The sequence below is a fragment of the Mesocricetus auratus genome, unplaced genomic scaffold (assembly GCF_017639785.1).
Source record: "Mesocricetus auratus isolate SY011 unplaced genomic scaffold, BCM_Maur_2.0 Super-Scaffold_100019, whole genome shotgun sequence".
NCBI lineage: Eukaryota > Metazoa > Chordata > Mammalia > Rodentia > Cricetidae > Mesocricetus > Mesocricetus auratus.
In genome coordinates this window covers 17118908-17137416 of record NW_024429200.1, presented here as the reverse complement: position 1 = coordinate 17137416, position 18509 = coordinate 17118908, and the positions used below count along the sequence as shown (strand labels likewise).

Sequence of the window (18509 nt, the reverse complement as noted above, 5' to 3'; positions counted from 1 at the left end):
CACAGGAAAGAGATCAGCCCCTCCAAGACCCCAACCCAGCTAGCCCAGCTTCAGGTGAGATTGGGTCCCCGGCTGGGACCACCCGCCCATCACCCATCCCCCCCATCTTCGGGGCCGCTCCAGGCTTCTAGAAGAGCCGCCCACACAGGAAAGAGATCAGCCCCTCCAAGACCCCAACCCAGCTAGCCCAGCTTCAGGTGAGATTGGGTCCCCGGCTGGGACCACCCGCCCATCACCCATCCCCTCCATCTTCGGGGCCGCTCCCGGCTTCTAGAAGAGCCGCCCACACAGGCCCCTCCAAGACCCCAACCCAGGGAGCCCAGCTTCAGGTGAGATTGGGTCCCCGGCTGGGACCACCCGCCCATCACCCATCCCCCCCATCTTCGGGGCCGCTCCAGGCTTCTAGAAGAGCCGCCCACACAGGAAAGAGATCAGCCCCTCCAAGACCCCAACCCAGCTAGCCCAGCTTCAGGTGAGATTGGGTCCCCGGCTGGGACCACCCGCCCATCACCCATCCCCCTCCATCTTCGGGGCTGCTCCCGGCTTCCAGAAGAGCCGCCCACACAGGAAAGAGATCAGCCCCTCCAAGACCCCAACCCAGCGAGCCCAGCTTCAGGTGAGATTGGGTCTCTGGCTGGGACCACCCGCCCATCACCCATCCCCTCCATCTTCGGGGCCGCTCCCGGCTTCCAGAAGAGCCGCCCACACAGGAAAGAGATCAGCCCCTCCAAGACTCCAACCCAGGGAGCCCAGCTTCAGAAGAGCCGCCCACACAGGAAAGAGATCAGCCCCTCCAAGACCCCAACCCAGCGAGCCCAGCTTCAGGAAAGAGATCAGCCCCTCCAAGACCCCAACCCCAGCGAGGCCAGCTTCAGCTTCAGCTGCAGTAAGGAAGGAGACCAGTGGAAACAGAAAGCCCCCACCAGCACCCACTGGAAGAAGAGATGGGAAGAAGACAGAATAAGAGATCACTCAGCAATAGAAACACCAACACGACCCCACCAGAATCCAGGGATCCAACACCAGCAAGACCTGAAAAGCACTACATAGATGAAAAAGAGGAGACAGACCTTAAAAATTATTTCATGAAGATGATGGAGAGCCTCAAAGAAGAAACGAGGAAATCCCTTAAAGAAATAGAAGAAAAAACAAACAAAAAATCCATGAAATGGGGGAAAAATTCAAGAAATAAACAAATCTCTCAAAGAATCTAAAGAGCACCAAGAAAAAACAACCAAGAAAATTAAGGAAACAGCTCAAACAGTTGAAGGATTGAAAGCTGAAATAGAAACGATAAAGAAAACACAGAATGAAGGGATGCTGGAAATAGAAAAGCTCGGTAAACGGTCTGGAATTACAGATGCAAGCATCACCAATAGAATACAAGAGATAGAAGAGAGAATCTCAGGTGTTGAAGACTCATTAGAGGACATAGCATCGTCAACCAAAGAAAATCTCAAAACCAACAAATCCTTAACACAAAATATTCAGGAAATATGGGACACCGTGAAGAAGCCAAACCTGAGAATAATAGGTATAGAAGAAGGTGAAGAACTTCAACTTAAAGGTACAGAAAACATATTCAACAAAATCATAGAAGAAAACTTCCCTAACCTAAAGAAAGATATGCCTATGAAAGTACAAGAATCTTACAGAACACCAAATAGGCTTGACCAGAAAAAGAAGTCACCTCGCCATATAATAATCAAAACATCAAACCTACAGAGCAAAGAGAAAATATTAAGAGCAGCTAAAGAAAAAGGCCAAGTAACATATAAAGGCAGACCTATCCGAATTACACCTGACTTCTCAATGGAAACGATGAAAGCCAGAAGATCCTGGTCAGATGTCCTACAAACGCTAAGGGAACAAGGATGCCAGCCCAGACTACTATATCCAGCAAAGCTCTCAATTACCATAGATGGAGAAAACAAAATATTCCATGACAAAGCCAGATTTAAACAATACGTATCCATGAATCCAGCTCTACAGAAAATGCTAGAAGGAAAACCTAGAGCCAAGGAAGATAACTACATTCACAAAGACACAGGCAATATAGAATCATACTTTACAAAACACTAAAAGAAAAAGGGAGGAGAAACTACACAAAATAACTTCACTAACAATAAATCAAGCGCAAACAAGGATCACCAATCAATGGTCATTAATATCCCTCAATGTCTATGGCCTCAACTTACCTATAAAAAGACACAGACTATCAGAATGGATACGAAGACAGAACCCTTCCTTCTGCTGCATACAAGAAACACATCTCAACACCAAAGACAGACGTTATCTCAGAGTAAAGGGCTGGGAAAAGATCTTCCAATCAAACGGCCCCAAGAAACAAGCGGGCGTAGCAATCCTAATATCTAACAAATTAGACTTCAAATTAAAATCAATCAAAAGAGATGAAGAAGGACACTTCATATTCATCAAAGGAAAAATACATCAAGACGAAGTCTCGATTTTAAATATCTACGCCCCAAATACAAAGGCACCTACATTCGTGAAAGAAACATTACTAAAGCTCAAAATGCACATAAAATCTCACACACTAATAGTAGGAGACTTCAACACTCCGCTCTCACCGCTAGATAGAACCTCCAGACAGAAACTTAACAAAGAAACAAAAGAATTAATAGAAGTTATGACCCAACTGGGTTTAACAGACATCTATAGAACATTCCACCCAAATACAAAGGGATATACCTTCTTCTCGGCACCACATGGAACCTTCTCTAAAATTGACCACATAATAGGAAACATAGCAAATCTCCACAGATACAAAAAAATTGGAATAACCCCCTGCATCTTATCAGACCACCATGCATTAACATTAGAATTCAACAATAACACAAATCGCAGAAACCCTACAAACTCATGGAGATTGAACAATGCACAATTGCACCATCCCTGGGTAAAGGAACAAATAAAAAAGAAATTAAAGACTTCCTCGATTTCAATGAGAATGAAGACACAACATACACAAACTTATGGGACACTTTGAAAGCAGTGCTGAGAGGAAAGTTTATAGCACTAAGTGCCCACATGAAAAAACTGGAGAACAGTCATACTAGAGAATTAATAGCACAGCTGAATGTTCTAGAACAAAAAGAAGCAAACTCCCCCAGGAGGATCAGACGCCAGGAAATAATCATATTGAGGGCTGAAATCAATCAAGTAGAAACCAGGAAAACAATACAAAGAATCAATGAAACAAAGACTTGGTTCTTTGAGAAAATCAACAAAATAGACAAACCTCTGTCCAAACTAACCAAAAGACAGAGAGAGAACATGCTAATTAACAAAATCAGGGATGAGAAAGGGGACATAACAACGGACTCTGAGGAAATCAAGAGAATCATCAGGGCATACTTTGAAAATCTGTACTCCACAAAATTTGAAAATTTAAAGGAAATGGACAATTTCCTGGATTGATATCACTTGCCAAAACTAAATCAAGAACAGATAAATAATCTAAACAGACCTATAACCCCTAATGAAATAGAAGCAGTCATCAAAAGTCTCCCAAACAAAAAAAGCCCAGGCCCAGATGGCTTCAGTGCAGAATTCTACCAGAAATTCAAAGAAGAGCTCATTCCAATACTCGTCAAAGTATTCCACACTATAGAAGCAGGAGGCTCACTGCCAAACTCTTTCTACGAGGCTACAATTACCTTGATACCCAAGCCACACAAAGACACAACTAAGAAAGACAACTATAGACCAATTTCCCTCATGAACATTGATGCAAAAATACTCAATAAAATACTTGCAAACCGGATTCAAGAACACATCAGAAAAATCATCCACCATGATCAAGTAGGCTTCATTCCAGGAATGCAGGGATGGTTCAACATTAGAAAATCTATCAATGTAATCCACCATATTAACAATCTGCGAAAGAAAAACCACATGATCATCTCACTAGATGCTGAAAAAGCCTTTGACAAAATCCAGCACCCCTTCATGATAAAGGTCCTAGAGAGATCAGGGATAACAGGAACGTACCTGAATATAATAAAAGCAATATACAGTAAACCAACAGCTAACATCAAACTAAATGGAGAGAAACTCAAAGCAATTCCTCTAAAATCAGGATCAAGACAAGGCTGTCCACTCTCTCCATATCTCTTCAATATTGTACTTGAAGTTCTAGCTACAGCAATAAGACAACAAAAGGAGATAAAGGGGATACAAATAGGAAAAGAAGAAGTCAAACTTTCATTATTTGCAGATGATATGATAGTTTACATAAGTGACCCAAAAAACTCCGCAAGGTTACTCCTAGAGCTGATAAACACCTTCAGCAATGTGGCAGGATACAAGGTAAACTCAAAAAAATTAGTGGCCCTATTATATACAGATGATGAAGTGACTGAGAGAGAAATCAGAGAAACATCACCTTTTACAATAGCCAAAAACAGCATCAAATATCTGGGGATAATGTTAACCAAGGAAGGGAAAGACCTGTATATCAAGAACTTTGTGTCTTTGAAGAAAGAAATCAAAGAAGATACCAGAAAATGGAAAGATCTCCCATGCTCTTGGATTGGTAGGATCAACATAATAAAAATGGCAATCTTGCCAAAAGCAGTCTATAGATTCAATGCAATCCCTATCAAAATTCCATCACAATTTTTCAAGGACCTGGAAAGAACATTAAGCAACTTTATATGGAAAAACAAAAGGCCCAGGATAGCCAAAACATCCCTATACAATAAAGGAACTTCAGGAGGCATCACCATACCTGACTTCAAGCTCTATTATAGAGCTATAGTCCTGAAAACAGCTTGGTATGGGCACAAAAATAGGCAGGTAGACCAATGGAACCGAATCGAAAGCCCTAATTTTAACCCACACACCTATGAACACCTGATTTTTGACAAAGAAGCTAAAACTGTACAGTGGAAAAAAGAAAGCATCTTCAACAAATGGTGCTGGCATAACTGGGTAGTGTTATGCAGAAGACTGCAGATAGATCCATGTTTATCGCCTTGTACAAAACTTAAGTCCAAATGGATCAAAGATCTCAACATACATCCAGCCACACTGAAACTTTTAGAAGAGAAAGTGGGAGATACTCTTCAACGAGTTGGTACAGGAGACCACTTCCTAAACATAACGCCAGTGGCACAGGCACTGAGATCGACAATTAACAAATGGGACCTTCTGAAACTAAAAAGCTTCTGTAAGGCAAAGGACACAATCAAAAAGACAAAAAGGCAGGCCACAGAATGGGAAAAGATATTCACTAACCCTACATCTGACAGAGGGCTAATCTCCAAAATTTACAAAGAACTCAAGAAACAAGTCTCCAAAACACCAAAGGATCCACTTGAAAGGTGGGGTACAGAGCTAAATAGAGAATTCTCAGTAGAGGAGGCTAAAATGGCCAAGAGACACTTAAGAAAGTGCTCAACATCCTTAGCCATCAGGGAAATGCAAATCAAAACAACTCTGAGATACCATCTTACTCCTGTCAGAATGGCTAGAATCAAAAACACCGAAGACAATTTATGCTGGAGGGGATGTGGAGAGAGAGGAACACTCCTCCACTGCTGGTGGGAATGCCAACTCATACAGCCTCTTTGGAAATCAGTATGGAGATTCCTCAGGAAAATGGGAATTAATCTACCACTAGACCCAGCAATTCCACTCTTAGGCATTTATCCAAATGAGGCAGGTTCATACAACAAGGGCATCTGCTCCACTATGTTCATAGCAGCATTGTTTGTAATAGCCAGAACCTGGAAGCAACCTAGATGCCCCTCAACTGAAGAGTGGATAGAGAAAATGTGGTACATTTACACAATGGAGTATTACTCAGCAGAAATAAACAATGGAATCTTGAAATTCGCAGGGAAATGGATAGCACTGGAAAAAACCATCCTGAGTGAGGTAACCCAGTCCCAAAAAGACAAACATGGTATGTACTCACTCATATATGGATTTTAGATATGGATCAGGATAGTGCCAGTCTGCACTTCCACAGATAGAGAGTCTGGGACACAGGAAAGAACCTAAAAGATATGCATATATGCATAATACCCAAGAGAAGAGGATGGAGACAAGATCCTCTGAATGGATGGGGAACAGGGCGAGGGGGGGGTAGTGGGACCTGGGAAGAATAGAGGGGGTAAAGAGGAAGGGAGTTGGTCATGGGGGAACAGGAAGTTGAGGGGGTGGGGGTAGAATAGGGGGAACAGGGAATCATAGGATCGAAGACAGATCAGGCACCAGAGTGACCTCGAGTGATCTAAAGGTATAACATCAATTGGCAAGCTAAGCAATAGTGGAAGGACCACCTCGAATGCCCATTCCTGATAATGAACTTGATGTCTATAACTATCCGGGAGCCTTCATCCTGGGACTGATGGAAGCAGAGGCAAACACACAACTAAGCACCGAACTGAACCCAAGGAACCCAGTGACAGAGAGAGAGGAATGATGAGCAAATTGGCAAAGAATGGGCTGGCAAAACCAGCAGAGACAGCTGATCTGAACAGGGGAGTGCTCTTGGACCCCAGACCGACAGTGGGGAGGCCAGAATGGGACTGATCTGGACCCCCCAAATGTGAGTGTCAGTGAGAAGGCCTGGACAACCTATGGGGCTCTGAGCTGTGGATCAGTGTCTATCCCTGGTATACAATCTGTCTTCATGTGCCTATAGCACAAAGAGAGATGCTCTCTCAGCCTGGACTCTTAGGGGAGTGCCTTGACCCTACCAAGAGTAAAATGATAGACTCTAGACATCCCCTATGTTGAAGGATTTGGCAATAGGGTGGGAGGGAGGGTGGAAGGGGAGTGTGGGAGGAGGGGAGGGAGAGGGAACTGGGATTGACATGTAAAACAAGCTATTTAAAATTAAAAAAAAAAAGATATACACAACTTCTAAGAAGCCAGAGGACTTGCCACAACTCCTCCCTTGTCATTCTCCTGTTTGTGACTGAGAATTGAAATGGATGCAGATCACTCTGGATATTTAATAGAAGGCTATAAAATGCACGAGTAAGTGGTTTGTAGTCAGAAAGAAGGAAAAAATATTTGCTTTTCAAATATACTTTTTGGGAGCTTCAGACATTGATACTATATTTACACCATTCTCAAGCTTCTCTCCCCAAACTTCTCACAAGACTCCCCTACTAAATTCATGGTCTCTTCTTCAATTATCTTTTATTATTCATATCTATTATTTTTGTATATATATGTATATATATATGAGTCTATTCGTTGTTGCTTGTATGTACATATGTCCAATAATTTTTAGAGAAGATAAATTTTTCTAAGAAGCCTACAATGACCAGAACTATTAGAAGGTATAAAAGTTGGCTTTGTATCTATCTTCTGGTGTCTAGATCGATAAACTGGCCATCTGTCTAGCTCATGATCTTTTCATTTCTCCTTGGCAGTGAACTTCATTCACTAGATATATTTAATTGTGGCATTGTTTTTCATTCTCATTATTCGACAATGACAGAATGATGGCCTATTGAATTGAAACCCAAGAACAGCTCAAATTCCATGTGAAACAACATAAGAATATAAGCAAGCAAACAAACATGTTCCATGAGGAATCACGTTTTTGAATCTCAGTTTTTGCTCTCACTAAACTGCTCTTCTAATATAATATCATGGATTAAGAATTTTAATATTCTTCACATTATTTCCTTTGACATGCTGAGATACTGTAACATTATTGTTTGTGCTTATAGCCTGCAAAAGTTCTTGAACTATGAACTCACCTCATCTGTGTGGGATACTACATGTCCATTTGAATTCTGCATTATTAAAATGAGAGGATAAAGGTGAATATGCCCAAAGCCTGAATGTGTCTGTGTTTTTCTTTTCAACCACCTAGCTAATTGTTAAATATCTTACACACTGAGCATTACCTGACAGCCATCTGCCAGGGCAAAGCCTCCACCAACAAGAATGGCTATGTCCCAGGGCATGAATGACTGGAATTCTTTCCAAGTAATCAGGGCAGAGTAATCAAAAGCAACTGCAAAACAAAAAACATTACAATTAAATACTGTTGAAAATAAGAAAATATGACAATTTTATCTGTCTCCTGTATAGGCAGTCATTTTATATGAAGCATACAGTATTATGACACCATTTTCAATACAGAGATTTGACCTCAACTTTGAGATTCCACTGACTTTAGGTGGAATATTGTATCATAATGATTAAAAATGCTGTAACTTTGGTGCTAGAGAGATGATGCAGCAGGCAAGCCCACTGGCTGCTCTTCCAGAGGACATGGGTTCAATTCCTACCATCTATGTGATGGTTCACAACTGTCTGTAACTTCACTTCCAGATCTGACAGTCTCTTCTGGTCTCTACAGGCACAAGGGATCCGAATAGTTCATACATGTATGTGCCAGGAAACACTCATACAGAAAGCTACTTGGACAAACCCTTCAGATAATATTTGATGTATGTTTAAATTCTTATGATGTAGTCATTAGTAATGTCATTCATTAATTGGCTCATCTTCCTTCTCTTACTGTAGGACAGTGCATTGAACTCAGCTGTCAAGTGGACACAACTTAGAATCAGCGGAGAAGGGAGACTTAACGAAGAATTATCTTGATTGGCTTAGCCTTTAGATATGTTTGTGGGGGACTGTCTTGACTGATCATTGATGTGGGAGCTCTGAATTTAATAAGAATATAGGAAGTTTCAAAATCATTAATGTACTCGTTTCTTTTTGCTCTTGACTGTGGATGTGATGTGACTGAAGTTCCTACCTTGATATCTATCCAATAAAGGATTGTACCCCAGGACTGTAAGCCAAATAAGCCATCCCTTTTCTATGCCGTTCTGTTGTCAGGGTATTTATGTCAGCAGTCAACATGAAGCTGTGTTTCCAATCTATTATAACCCATTTGCCCTGTGTATGGAACATAAGAATACAGCCTCTGAAGGTTGATACTAATATAAAGCACCAGCATGGGTGAATTGTGTGTAAGAAATGCATGTAGGAAAAAGTAAGCTCCTGCAGATATATGCACTTCTCTGTCCATGGGTTGCAAGCACAGTGAGTGCTCTTACTGAGTAGCTTTTCCAATTGTGACCCTAGGTTATGTCTACATGGGACTTGTTTTCTTTTCGTGTCTTTTTCCCAAGGCCTTCTGTGAAATTGTAAGTAATCTTTCTCATGAAATTCATTTTTGCCGAGGTCTCATCAAGAAGTGACACCTAAATTCTACTTTCCTTGTTAGTCAGTATTTTGATTTTGGCAAGGGAGATGGTATCCCTCAGAGAAGAGCTGGAACCTGGGTATAAAAGGAAATCTACTTCTCACTTCTGTAAACTCTAGTGAGTCTTCCTGTAGGTGGAAATAAATGCTGGCTGAATAGGGGTTTCAGGGTATAAGTGAGATACAGGATGATAGAAGTTGTGCTGACATGGCCATTTTTAATATTCTATGTGTTAACCGAAGCTTATGGAATTTAAAATTCTTTAAAAGCTCTTTCCATAAATTTGGTGTTAGAAATGATACTCAACCAGTTTCTCCTGAAGATGTAGTTTTTGTCAATTTCTTAGCTGGAATTAGAAAGAAAAGTAGTCCTGCAACTAAAGCAACAGTTGAATCTGTAACATAACCAGGGTACCTGAAAAATATGAACAAATGTGTGTATTAAAGATGATACAAAGAACTTATATGAGATACCAATTAATTATGTTAAAATCATTAAATATAAATGATAATAAATACAGGGCTTTTTATCTGGACAGTTGGAATTGATGTAACTTATAGGGACCAATCATTTCAGAATGTTTTCCTAATAATTCAATACATTTCTTATATTGTCAATGATAAATAGATGATACTTTATGAGACCCAACAGATTTTCAGGTCAACTTCAGATTTGTTAACCAATTTTCTCTTAGAAATATTGCCTTTTATTATAATGCCAGAGAATTGAGGTTTAAAGACTTACTGGAGTTTGGCAAAGACCCATGTAATTGATTTATAATGTCATTATATTGGATTTAGCAAGACATGCTGTTGCTAGTGTCCCCTCAAACTCCTTTATAAACTGTGAAAGCAAATTGATCTGGTTTCTAGGATGAAACACCTGCTTCTGCAGTGGGTACTAAACATACATACAAAAGAAATCAACCTATTTGATGCTTTGCTCTCTAGAAACTTAAGAAGATTAATTATCAGAATGGCATACAAAATGCTCACAAATGATCCCTATACAAATTAAGAATATTTCAGGAACAGATGGGACTAAGAACTGCCAGACCATTCTAGCAAAAAGACAGGTTCCCAGAAGCCTCATCAGGTAAGAGGTACCTGGACATCATACAAATGAAATAGACACAAATAATTAGAAGTGAGTAGTATCAACTACGTGCACTTTTGTAACCTGAAGAAATATGTACGTCATAAGCTTGTTTTTCTATCTTATATCTCAGTCTACTTATTTTCTATACAAGTGTCTATACTCTTGCAGTTTATGTGTAAAAATCTAAATAATTAACAAAGTACATTATTTTTCTCAATTTGATACATTTTTAAAAAAATATCTTAAATGCAAGCTTTTTGTCCTGCTTGACAAAAAAACCTGCAGTGGCATAATTATTTCTCAAAATCTGACCAATACTTGTAAGTATATCGTTTCCTTATTATTCTATTTTAGTTACAATTTTTTGGCTAAGCTTTTGCCAGACTGGGCCAGGTGTCATGTAACCGGATTTTGTTTTATATGAAAAGACATATTGAAATCAGTCCAGATTCAAACAGATGGAATGAAAACATTAGGTGGTAGCAATAAATCTTAATGTATCTTACCAGATTTAGAAACTGTAAGTGCCTAAAATCTGCACATAGTACATCTTTTTTAAAAGATACTTTAGTTAAGTCAAGATATAAATGTTGATATTTTCATAAAGCATTTTAAATTATAATTATTTCATTTTTATTTTGAATTTTAATTCATTATGAACTGGGGTATCTTAGCACTATCAAATATTAAGTCTATACAGATTTTATTTGCCTTGTGATTGTTTTATTTATAATTTCAAGCTCTCTCCTCTTTCCCCTTTCCTATTGTTGTCTCTCACAATGCTACATGACAGCACCTGTTCACAGCAAACACCAAACACTGTTTTCCTGCCACAAACAAAAACATCTCCTGGATGACGTTATCCTTGTATAAGGAAGAAAGGAATAGATGCTGGTTTAGTGAGCACTCTATTGGGACTTTCTCCTAGTTTTTATTTGCTATTATTCCATCCAGTTCTCAATGCATGTGTGTGTATGAGACAACACACACACACACACACACACACACACACACACACACACACAGAGAGAGAGACAGAGAGAGAGAGAGAGAGAGAGAGAGAGAGAGAGAGAGAGAGAGAGAGAAAGAGAGAGAGCCTTTATAATACTGGAGGTTCAATTTTAAAGGGAGGTGGAGCTATTTATTTTGCTCTAAATCCTATTAGAAAAATACAAAGAACCAATCTTCTATTAAACAATAGCTTGTTTTAAATAAATAAACGATACTTTTGCTTTGGACATCTCCAAATGAGAAGCTCTTTGACTAAAGGAATCAAGAGACTCAAACTGTTCTTTTAAACCATCCCACCTCATGTGTTGCTTGAGGCAAGGCAGTCTTAAGAAATTTGAATTCCTCCTTTGCACCTTAAAAAAAAATTGGCCATGCCTGTGAAAACAGGAAAGTCAGGCTGAGGGAAGATGGTGTTTCTGTCTTCCATCAGGCCAAATTATGTTCTGACTCAAAACAGTTTCGATTTGTGCTCCCCAAAAATGTGGATTCTTGCTGGGAGTGTGAGACCGGAGGCCAAGGTAAAACTCTTCTAGATTTAAAAACCAGAGTATATCGGTCAAAAATAGACCAAGAACATAGTTTTTTATTAGAAAGATAATTAGCAGTATTCTCTGTGCTTCCTTAATTTCCATCTTCCAGGTGAAGGAAGTGAGAGTGCAGTGACTTGTCCAGAATAAACAGAAGATTCCCATGCACAGTCCTGCCAGGGTGGCTCTCACAGCTCCCCTCCTAGCCAGTGTAGACCCTGTTCATTATGGCTCTCACAGCTCCTCTTCTAACCAGTGTAGACCCTGCTCTTTATGGCTCACACAGCTCCCCTCCTAACCAGTGTTAAGACCCTGTTCTATATGGTTCTCACAGCTCCTCTCCTAACCAGTGTAGACCCTGGTCTACATGCCGCTCAAATGTCTGACCCTCCTTTTTATACAGGGTAATAATGGCCATCGTCTTTGCTTTCTCTCCTTATACTTAATACCTCATCACAGGAGATTATACATAAAAATATTTCTTCCAAAGAAAGGGACAAAATATCTCACGCAGTTTTTCAACAGTAGTAGGAAGTCTTTAGCAGAGACACAGCACGGAACAGGAAGGGCTGACAGACTCGGGTGAATACGTACTCTGAAAACAGGACCGACCAGCCAGTGACAAAGCCAGGATCCCGACTGAACCAGAGCAAGGCCATTATGACAAAGATTACCAAGGTCACGATTTCTTGATACCTGTAGAAAAAAACCCGCTGCTGTCATTTCTAGTTTTCTCAACATTGGTGAGCAGTTGTCAATGCTAATCTTAACAAGCCATGGCCGCTGTGGGTACACGATGTGCTCTTATTTGGAGAGTTCCAGGGTCCTTAGAAAAGACCCTTTCTCCTTAGTCTCTGAAGTTTGGTGTGGTTTTGTTTTTTCACCAAGCAAGTTTTAGTTGGGCAGTGGTATTATTTAACTTTAGTGGCTTACAGTCACTGAGCTTTTTAGGTTTGTGGTCTTAGTCAAGTCTTGTGTCTCCCTGGCTGCCAAGTTCATGATTTTTTTAACATTCACTGCTTGTGTTTATCTGTGTGGGTTTGCATGCATGCTTGTGGTGTGTGTATATGTGTGCATGTGTGTGTGTGTGTGTGTGTGTGTGTGAGAGAGAGAGAGAGAGAGAGAGAGAGAGAGACAGAGAGAGACAGAGACAGAGACAGAGAGTGTGTGTGTACTCATGCATATCTTACCTAATCGGACCAAGTTTTTCATATTCTTGCTTGATCACCTCAGCACATGATTTTTCTTTGAGTGTTTTGGTTTTGCCACATTTGAACATCTCCTTAAAGCTGGAAAAGATAAGAAAGCTTTAGAGTTAAGGAAATTATTCCACCCCCCTCTTTATGGAAGAACTTTTGTGAAGGCTGAGTAAGTGTATAAACGTGGTTCTCTGCTGATGCCTGGGGTCCATACACTGTGCCTGCCCCCCTTCCATTGACTATTATTATCTTCTCTGTATTGTCTGGCTCGCTCACTTCTAGATGTCTGATTTTTGCATTGCTTTCTATGATATCTACCCATCTACTCCCCTTTACATGTCCTTTGTACTACACACATATTTTCACTTGCCACTCAGCTTCATCAGTCTCTATACCATGAAAATTATGCATATATAGCTGTAATTGATAACTATAATGCATTAAAATGTATATTTATTGGGCATCTTGGTTGCTAAGTTGCTAGTGTACATATGGAAGTTTCATCCCATTGTATAGACATGGAGGACAGGGATAGGGCAGTAACACAGATGTATTTTGGACCAAATACCACTCCACTTTTGCCTTTAGCTGCTCATTGTCATTATTTTTATTGTTTTTTGTCTCAAACTCTAGGGTCTTTAAAAATTTGAACATTTTTGGTGGGTCCCAAATTACTCTAGATGTAATTTTTTAAAAATCCTTCTGGAGGAAGAGTCTAATGAGGAAATAGATTCTTAGGGATTGCCTCTTGGAATGATGGTGACTAGCACAGTTAGGTCCTTATGTGTGTGCAGTAAACACAGAAACAAGCTTCTGTAAAGTTATAGTTTAGGAGAGAGTGAGGACAAAGATGGAACAGAGAGAAAGTAATTACCAACATAGATATTGCCTGGTCATCACTTTTTCATATGATTCTGCTATACAACATTGTTCTATGTTTCCATTTTGAAGGAACAGAATTCCTTGGTTTCTTTTGCTGTTGTTGCTTGTCTGTTTGTTTATCTAAGACATGGTCTTTCTACATAGTGCTGCTGTCCTGGAACTCATTATGTAGACAAGGCTGACGAACTCGTAGAGATCTGCCTGCCTTTGCCTTTCAAGTGCCTGGGTGTACAGAATTTCTGTGATTCTTAAGCCATCCATCCTAAACATTCACAGTTATCCTCACGCAAACACAATAACCTCTGACTGAAATCAGTTGGATATAGTTATATTGTTTCATTTATGAACAGAGAAGGACTAATGAAATTTTTGTTTCAATTAAGTTTTTGATGCCAATCTCAAATTTTTATCCCTAATCAAAACATAAATACTATCATTCAAAAAAAAACAAAAACAAACAAAAAAGGCAAATCTGAGGACTGCCCTGAGAACTATCTGTAGAAGAGACAACAATAGTCAAAAATAAAACTTTCCCTTAGAACATCTTTTCTGCCCTCTACACTGCTTCATGAATCCTTTGTCTGTTCTGCTGCAGATGGTAAACAGTAAGATCAAGCCCAATTTGCTTTGCTGCAAATGCAGGTTAATATTGAACAAGGGAACTGATGAAGCATATGAGGGTATGTCTACCTCCCCAAAGAAATAAATGCAGAAGACTGACAGATGAGCTTCTTGTATGTTGGGGTTGTTTATAACGAGTGAGTTAACTGTGCTAACAGCCACAACACTAATCAGAATGTATGGTAGCCTGTCAGGGGAGTGGCAGCTAATTTCTGCTTGTCAGTCCAGAGCCTTTAGAGGTAAACACTCTGGCAAACTAAAAAAGGGACTGAAAATTAACTGGAACATGAAACTGCCATGTCTAACCAGTCCTGGGCAGCAAGAGGACCATTTAAATGCAACATTGATCAGGATTTCTGGACTTGGCTTAATGAGTGCATTTCTGGGGGATTTTTCGGTTCCTTGTTGGAAGCATATTCTAATATTTCTGCTCTTTATCATCTTAATATTTTTATTCTCAGTGATATGCTGTATTAAAATAATATGGAAGTTGTGTATGTATTTGTTTAAAGTCATTATAAGTAGCAACAAAGAATGAAAAACAGCAGTGGGCTAGTCACTGGATAGTGTGTCCCTGTCCACTCCTGGGATTGTTCTCTCTGATTCCAATCGTACTACCTATACAATTGAATCAGGCCCCAAAGGCGTGGATTTCCAGGGCGGGGCGCTTAGTATGCAGCTGGCCTGTCACAATGAAGGCCACCTGCTGAAGTCAGTGACATTCCACACATTTGCTTCAGCAGGAAGACTGCCACATGCTGCTCCCACAATCTGGATAGAACGTTTTTAAAACCATCAGTCCTATCTTCCAACTACTAGCACAATTGGGCAGTTAGGAAGAAAAACAAGATGAAAAATAGAGAGGGGAAAATGTCACCCATTACCTTGCTAGACCTGGAAACTATGGCCACAGCTAAGACACCACAACCCACTGTACTGTGTCAATTTTCAAAAGAAATCCTAGTGGCTGAGTTCACCTTAGCTATCTTAGAGAATAGCATGCTACTTGACTCATTGGTCTGTGAGATCATTTAAACTATAAAAATGAATTTCAAATAATATTATTCAGGAAAATATTTTCATGAATTATGATGTACCTAATTTCTTTCTTTCTTTTTTTTTTGGTTTTTCAAGGCAGGGTATGTACTGTTTTGGAGGCTTTCCTGGAACTCACTTTGTAGACCAGGATGGCCTCAAACTCACAGAGATCCACCTGTCTCTGCCTCCCAAGTGCTGGGATTAAAGGTGTGCGCCACCAATTTCTAATGAAGTACTGAGAGCTCAAAGTGCAGGCTGTATTTTAGATTGTGTTGATTAGCCCTTTGCGGTTTTCATGGCAGCTGTCATATCAGTGATACAACTACTGAGTACTTGCCAAACTACCTGCTTCCATCCTAGAAAAGCAGTATCCTGGAATTCTCTTGAAATTTGGAATTTGACATTTTAGTGGCATTTGTTGTTCTTTATTGATTAGCATATCTTACTTTCCTTGCTGTGTGTTCAATTTGGACTATAAATGTTGACGCTCTAGTGCAGGACATGATCGTATCCCATTCTTTATGGTGGGAGGCGCTGAGATTACTTATCTGTCCCGTGAGAAGCTGGGGTTACTGCTTGTGGTTTGAATAATCATGACCCTGTCTTAGATAGGGTTTCTATTTCTGTGAAGAGATACCATGACCATAGCAGCTATTATAAATGAAAACATTTGCTTGAAGTACATTATCATTACAGCAGGGAACATAGTGGTGCAGGAAGAAAGGGTTCCAGCTGCATCTTGATCAGAAGACAACAGGAAATGGACTGATACTGAGAGTTATCTTGAGCATAGGAAACCTCAAAGCCTGCCTCCACAGTGACCCACTTCCTGCAACAAGGTTATATCAACTCCAACAAAGACACACCTCCTAATACTGACAGTCCCTATGTGTTTATGTGGGTCAATTACATTCAAACTATCATAGCCACTATAAGTTCATATCTTTGAATACTTAGTTGCCAGGGAGAAGAACTCCTCGAAAGGATTTGAAAGATTAGGAGGTGTGACTTTATTTTAGGAAACATGTCACTGTGGTGGACTTTGAGATTTCAAAATCCTAAACTATGCCCAATATCTCTCTCTCTCTCTCTCTCTCTCTCTCTCTCTCTCTCTCTCTCTCTCTCTCTCTCTCTCTCCCTCCCTCCCTCTTTTATCTATCATCTATCTATCAATCATCTATCTATCTATCATCTCTTGGCTTACAGAATAGGAAGTAACTCTAAGCTACTTCTCTAGCACTATGCATGACAATGGACTAACCTCTGAAACTATAAGCAAGTGCCCAGTTAAATGCTTTCTTTCATAAGAGTTGCCATGGTCATGGTATCTCTTCACAGCAATAGATAGTTGATAAAGACACCTCACTTCTCCTAATTACTAGTCCAATAGCTCCCCGCAGGGACTCTATGTTACTTTTCATTTTGAAGGTTTTATTAACTTTGGAGCTAGCATGAAGCAGGAAAACCTGCATGTTAATAGATGAAAGTAACTCGATAATCTAAGGGCATTCATCCTACAAAAAGCACAAGCCATGGCTTCTCACTACTCTACTGTGACAGTTGGATTGGGACCACGATGTAATCAGTTCCTTATGCCTTTTGAGCAGTTACTTTATCACTGGTTTAAGAGTCAAAGACCACCCTGCTTAAATTATTCCAGCCTATCCTAAAAATATGTCCATGTATCTTAAATCTTTAAGTAAGTATGAAAAGTGTGGAAACATGGTTTGTGTAGCATAAGGGAGAGGGAGCACTGGATATAGAGCTTAAAGCACGGGACATAGATATCTTTGTCACATTAAAGTAAAATATCTACTTACTTGAATCCCAAGAAAAGCCACTGAAGCCAGATCCAGGACAAGAGTAGAAGGATTATCGCAACTGGGAAGGAAAACAAAAACCAGGACCCGAAGTTGAGGCAACGACAATCAGGGTAACGTCTATGGGAAAAGAGGAAGCTAGGTTAGGGAGAAGAGATATGAGGAGCCTTCACTAACAGTCATGAAGGGAGGAGCAACAGTCTACAGCATTCTTGTGCTCCGGGAAGGGAAGGTTGCCCTGGAGTGCACTCATAGTGTGTATACTAACTAGCATTCCTTTCTGTCTCCTGCCCTCATTCTGTAACTACATAATTGTACTGTACCCCACCAAAGTAGGAGAGCTATGTTTACTTTTTATTATTATTATTTATATTATTATTATTAATCAATCTCTAGTGATCTTACATTCATTACTTTAAAATATGACCTAAATACTAAATAAATAATTGGTTTTGATAAATTTGTCCTTGATGTGATAACAAAAGAGTTGGAAATCTAAATATACACAAAAAAATCGACAGCCTTTTTTTTCAGTACTCTTTGAAATGACAAAATATTGATAGCTTTTGGAAAACAAAGATTTTCAATTTTTGTTATATTTTATTCTATAGCAATTTCCTCAAAATTGAAGCATAACTTCTGGAGGGAGGAGTGAAGTTCACAGACTAAAGAAGTAAACAAATCACACACGTTCGGGAAGCTGAAACTAAGCCATAAAGCCATTCTCCAAGGTTGTAATCAGGAAACCATTGCCAGGAAGAGGTTCTGGGACCCGATGAGCTGCATGGAAGTCCAGTAGAGATCTCTGGAGTTGTAGCATTTCAGAGTCATCACTTATGCTAGAGTGAGCTTTTTAGTGGTTCAGCTGCCATTGACCAATCCAAATTCCTGTATGTCACCACTCAAGCAATTTTCTGTAAGTAACTCCAATATGCACCTCCAATTGGAGCTTTCATAGAATAGTTTATTTGACTTTTTCTGGGTACCCTATCTAGGGTGAATAGACATTTGTTCAGATCTCCTCAGGAAAAGACATACAACATATTTAAGTAAGAGTTTGCCTTTTGTTGCTTAAGAAATTGTACAGCAAGTCCTAGAG

At 39.8% G+C, this 18509-nt stretch overlaps 1 protein-coding gene across 1 annotated transcript in view; it reads right to left on the bottom strand.

Annotated features, from left to right (window-relative positions):
- The window catches only part of Slc13a1 (solute carrier family 13 member 1), an 85983-nt gene that overhangs the window by 9025 nt on the left and 58449 nt on the right, over positions 1 to 18509 (bottom strand). Inside the window, exons 8-12 of the mRNA XM_040728655.1 lie at positions 17411 to 17530; positions 13041 to 13139; positions 12445 to 12546; positions 9522 to 9628; positions 7899 to 8008 (exon numbers count right to left, since the gene is read on the bottom strand). Of these exons, the coding sequence (XP_040584589.1) occupies positions 7899 to 8008; positions 9522 to 9628; positions 12445 to 12546; positions 13041 to 13139; positions 17411 to 17530 (538 nt within the window). The remainder of the gene's footprint in view (positions 1 to 7898; positions 8009 to 9521; positions 9629 to 12444; positions 12547 to 13040; positions 13140 to 17410; positions 17531 to 18509) is intronic.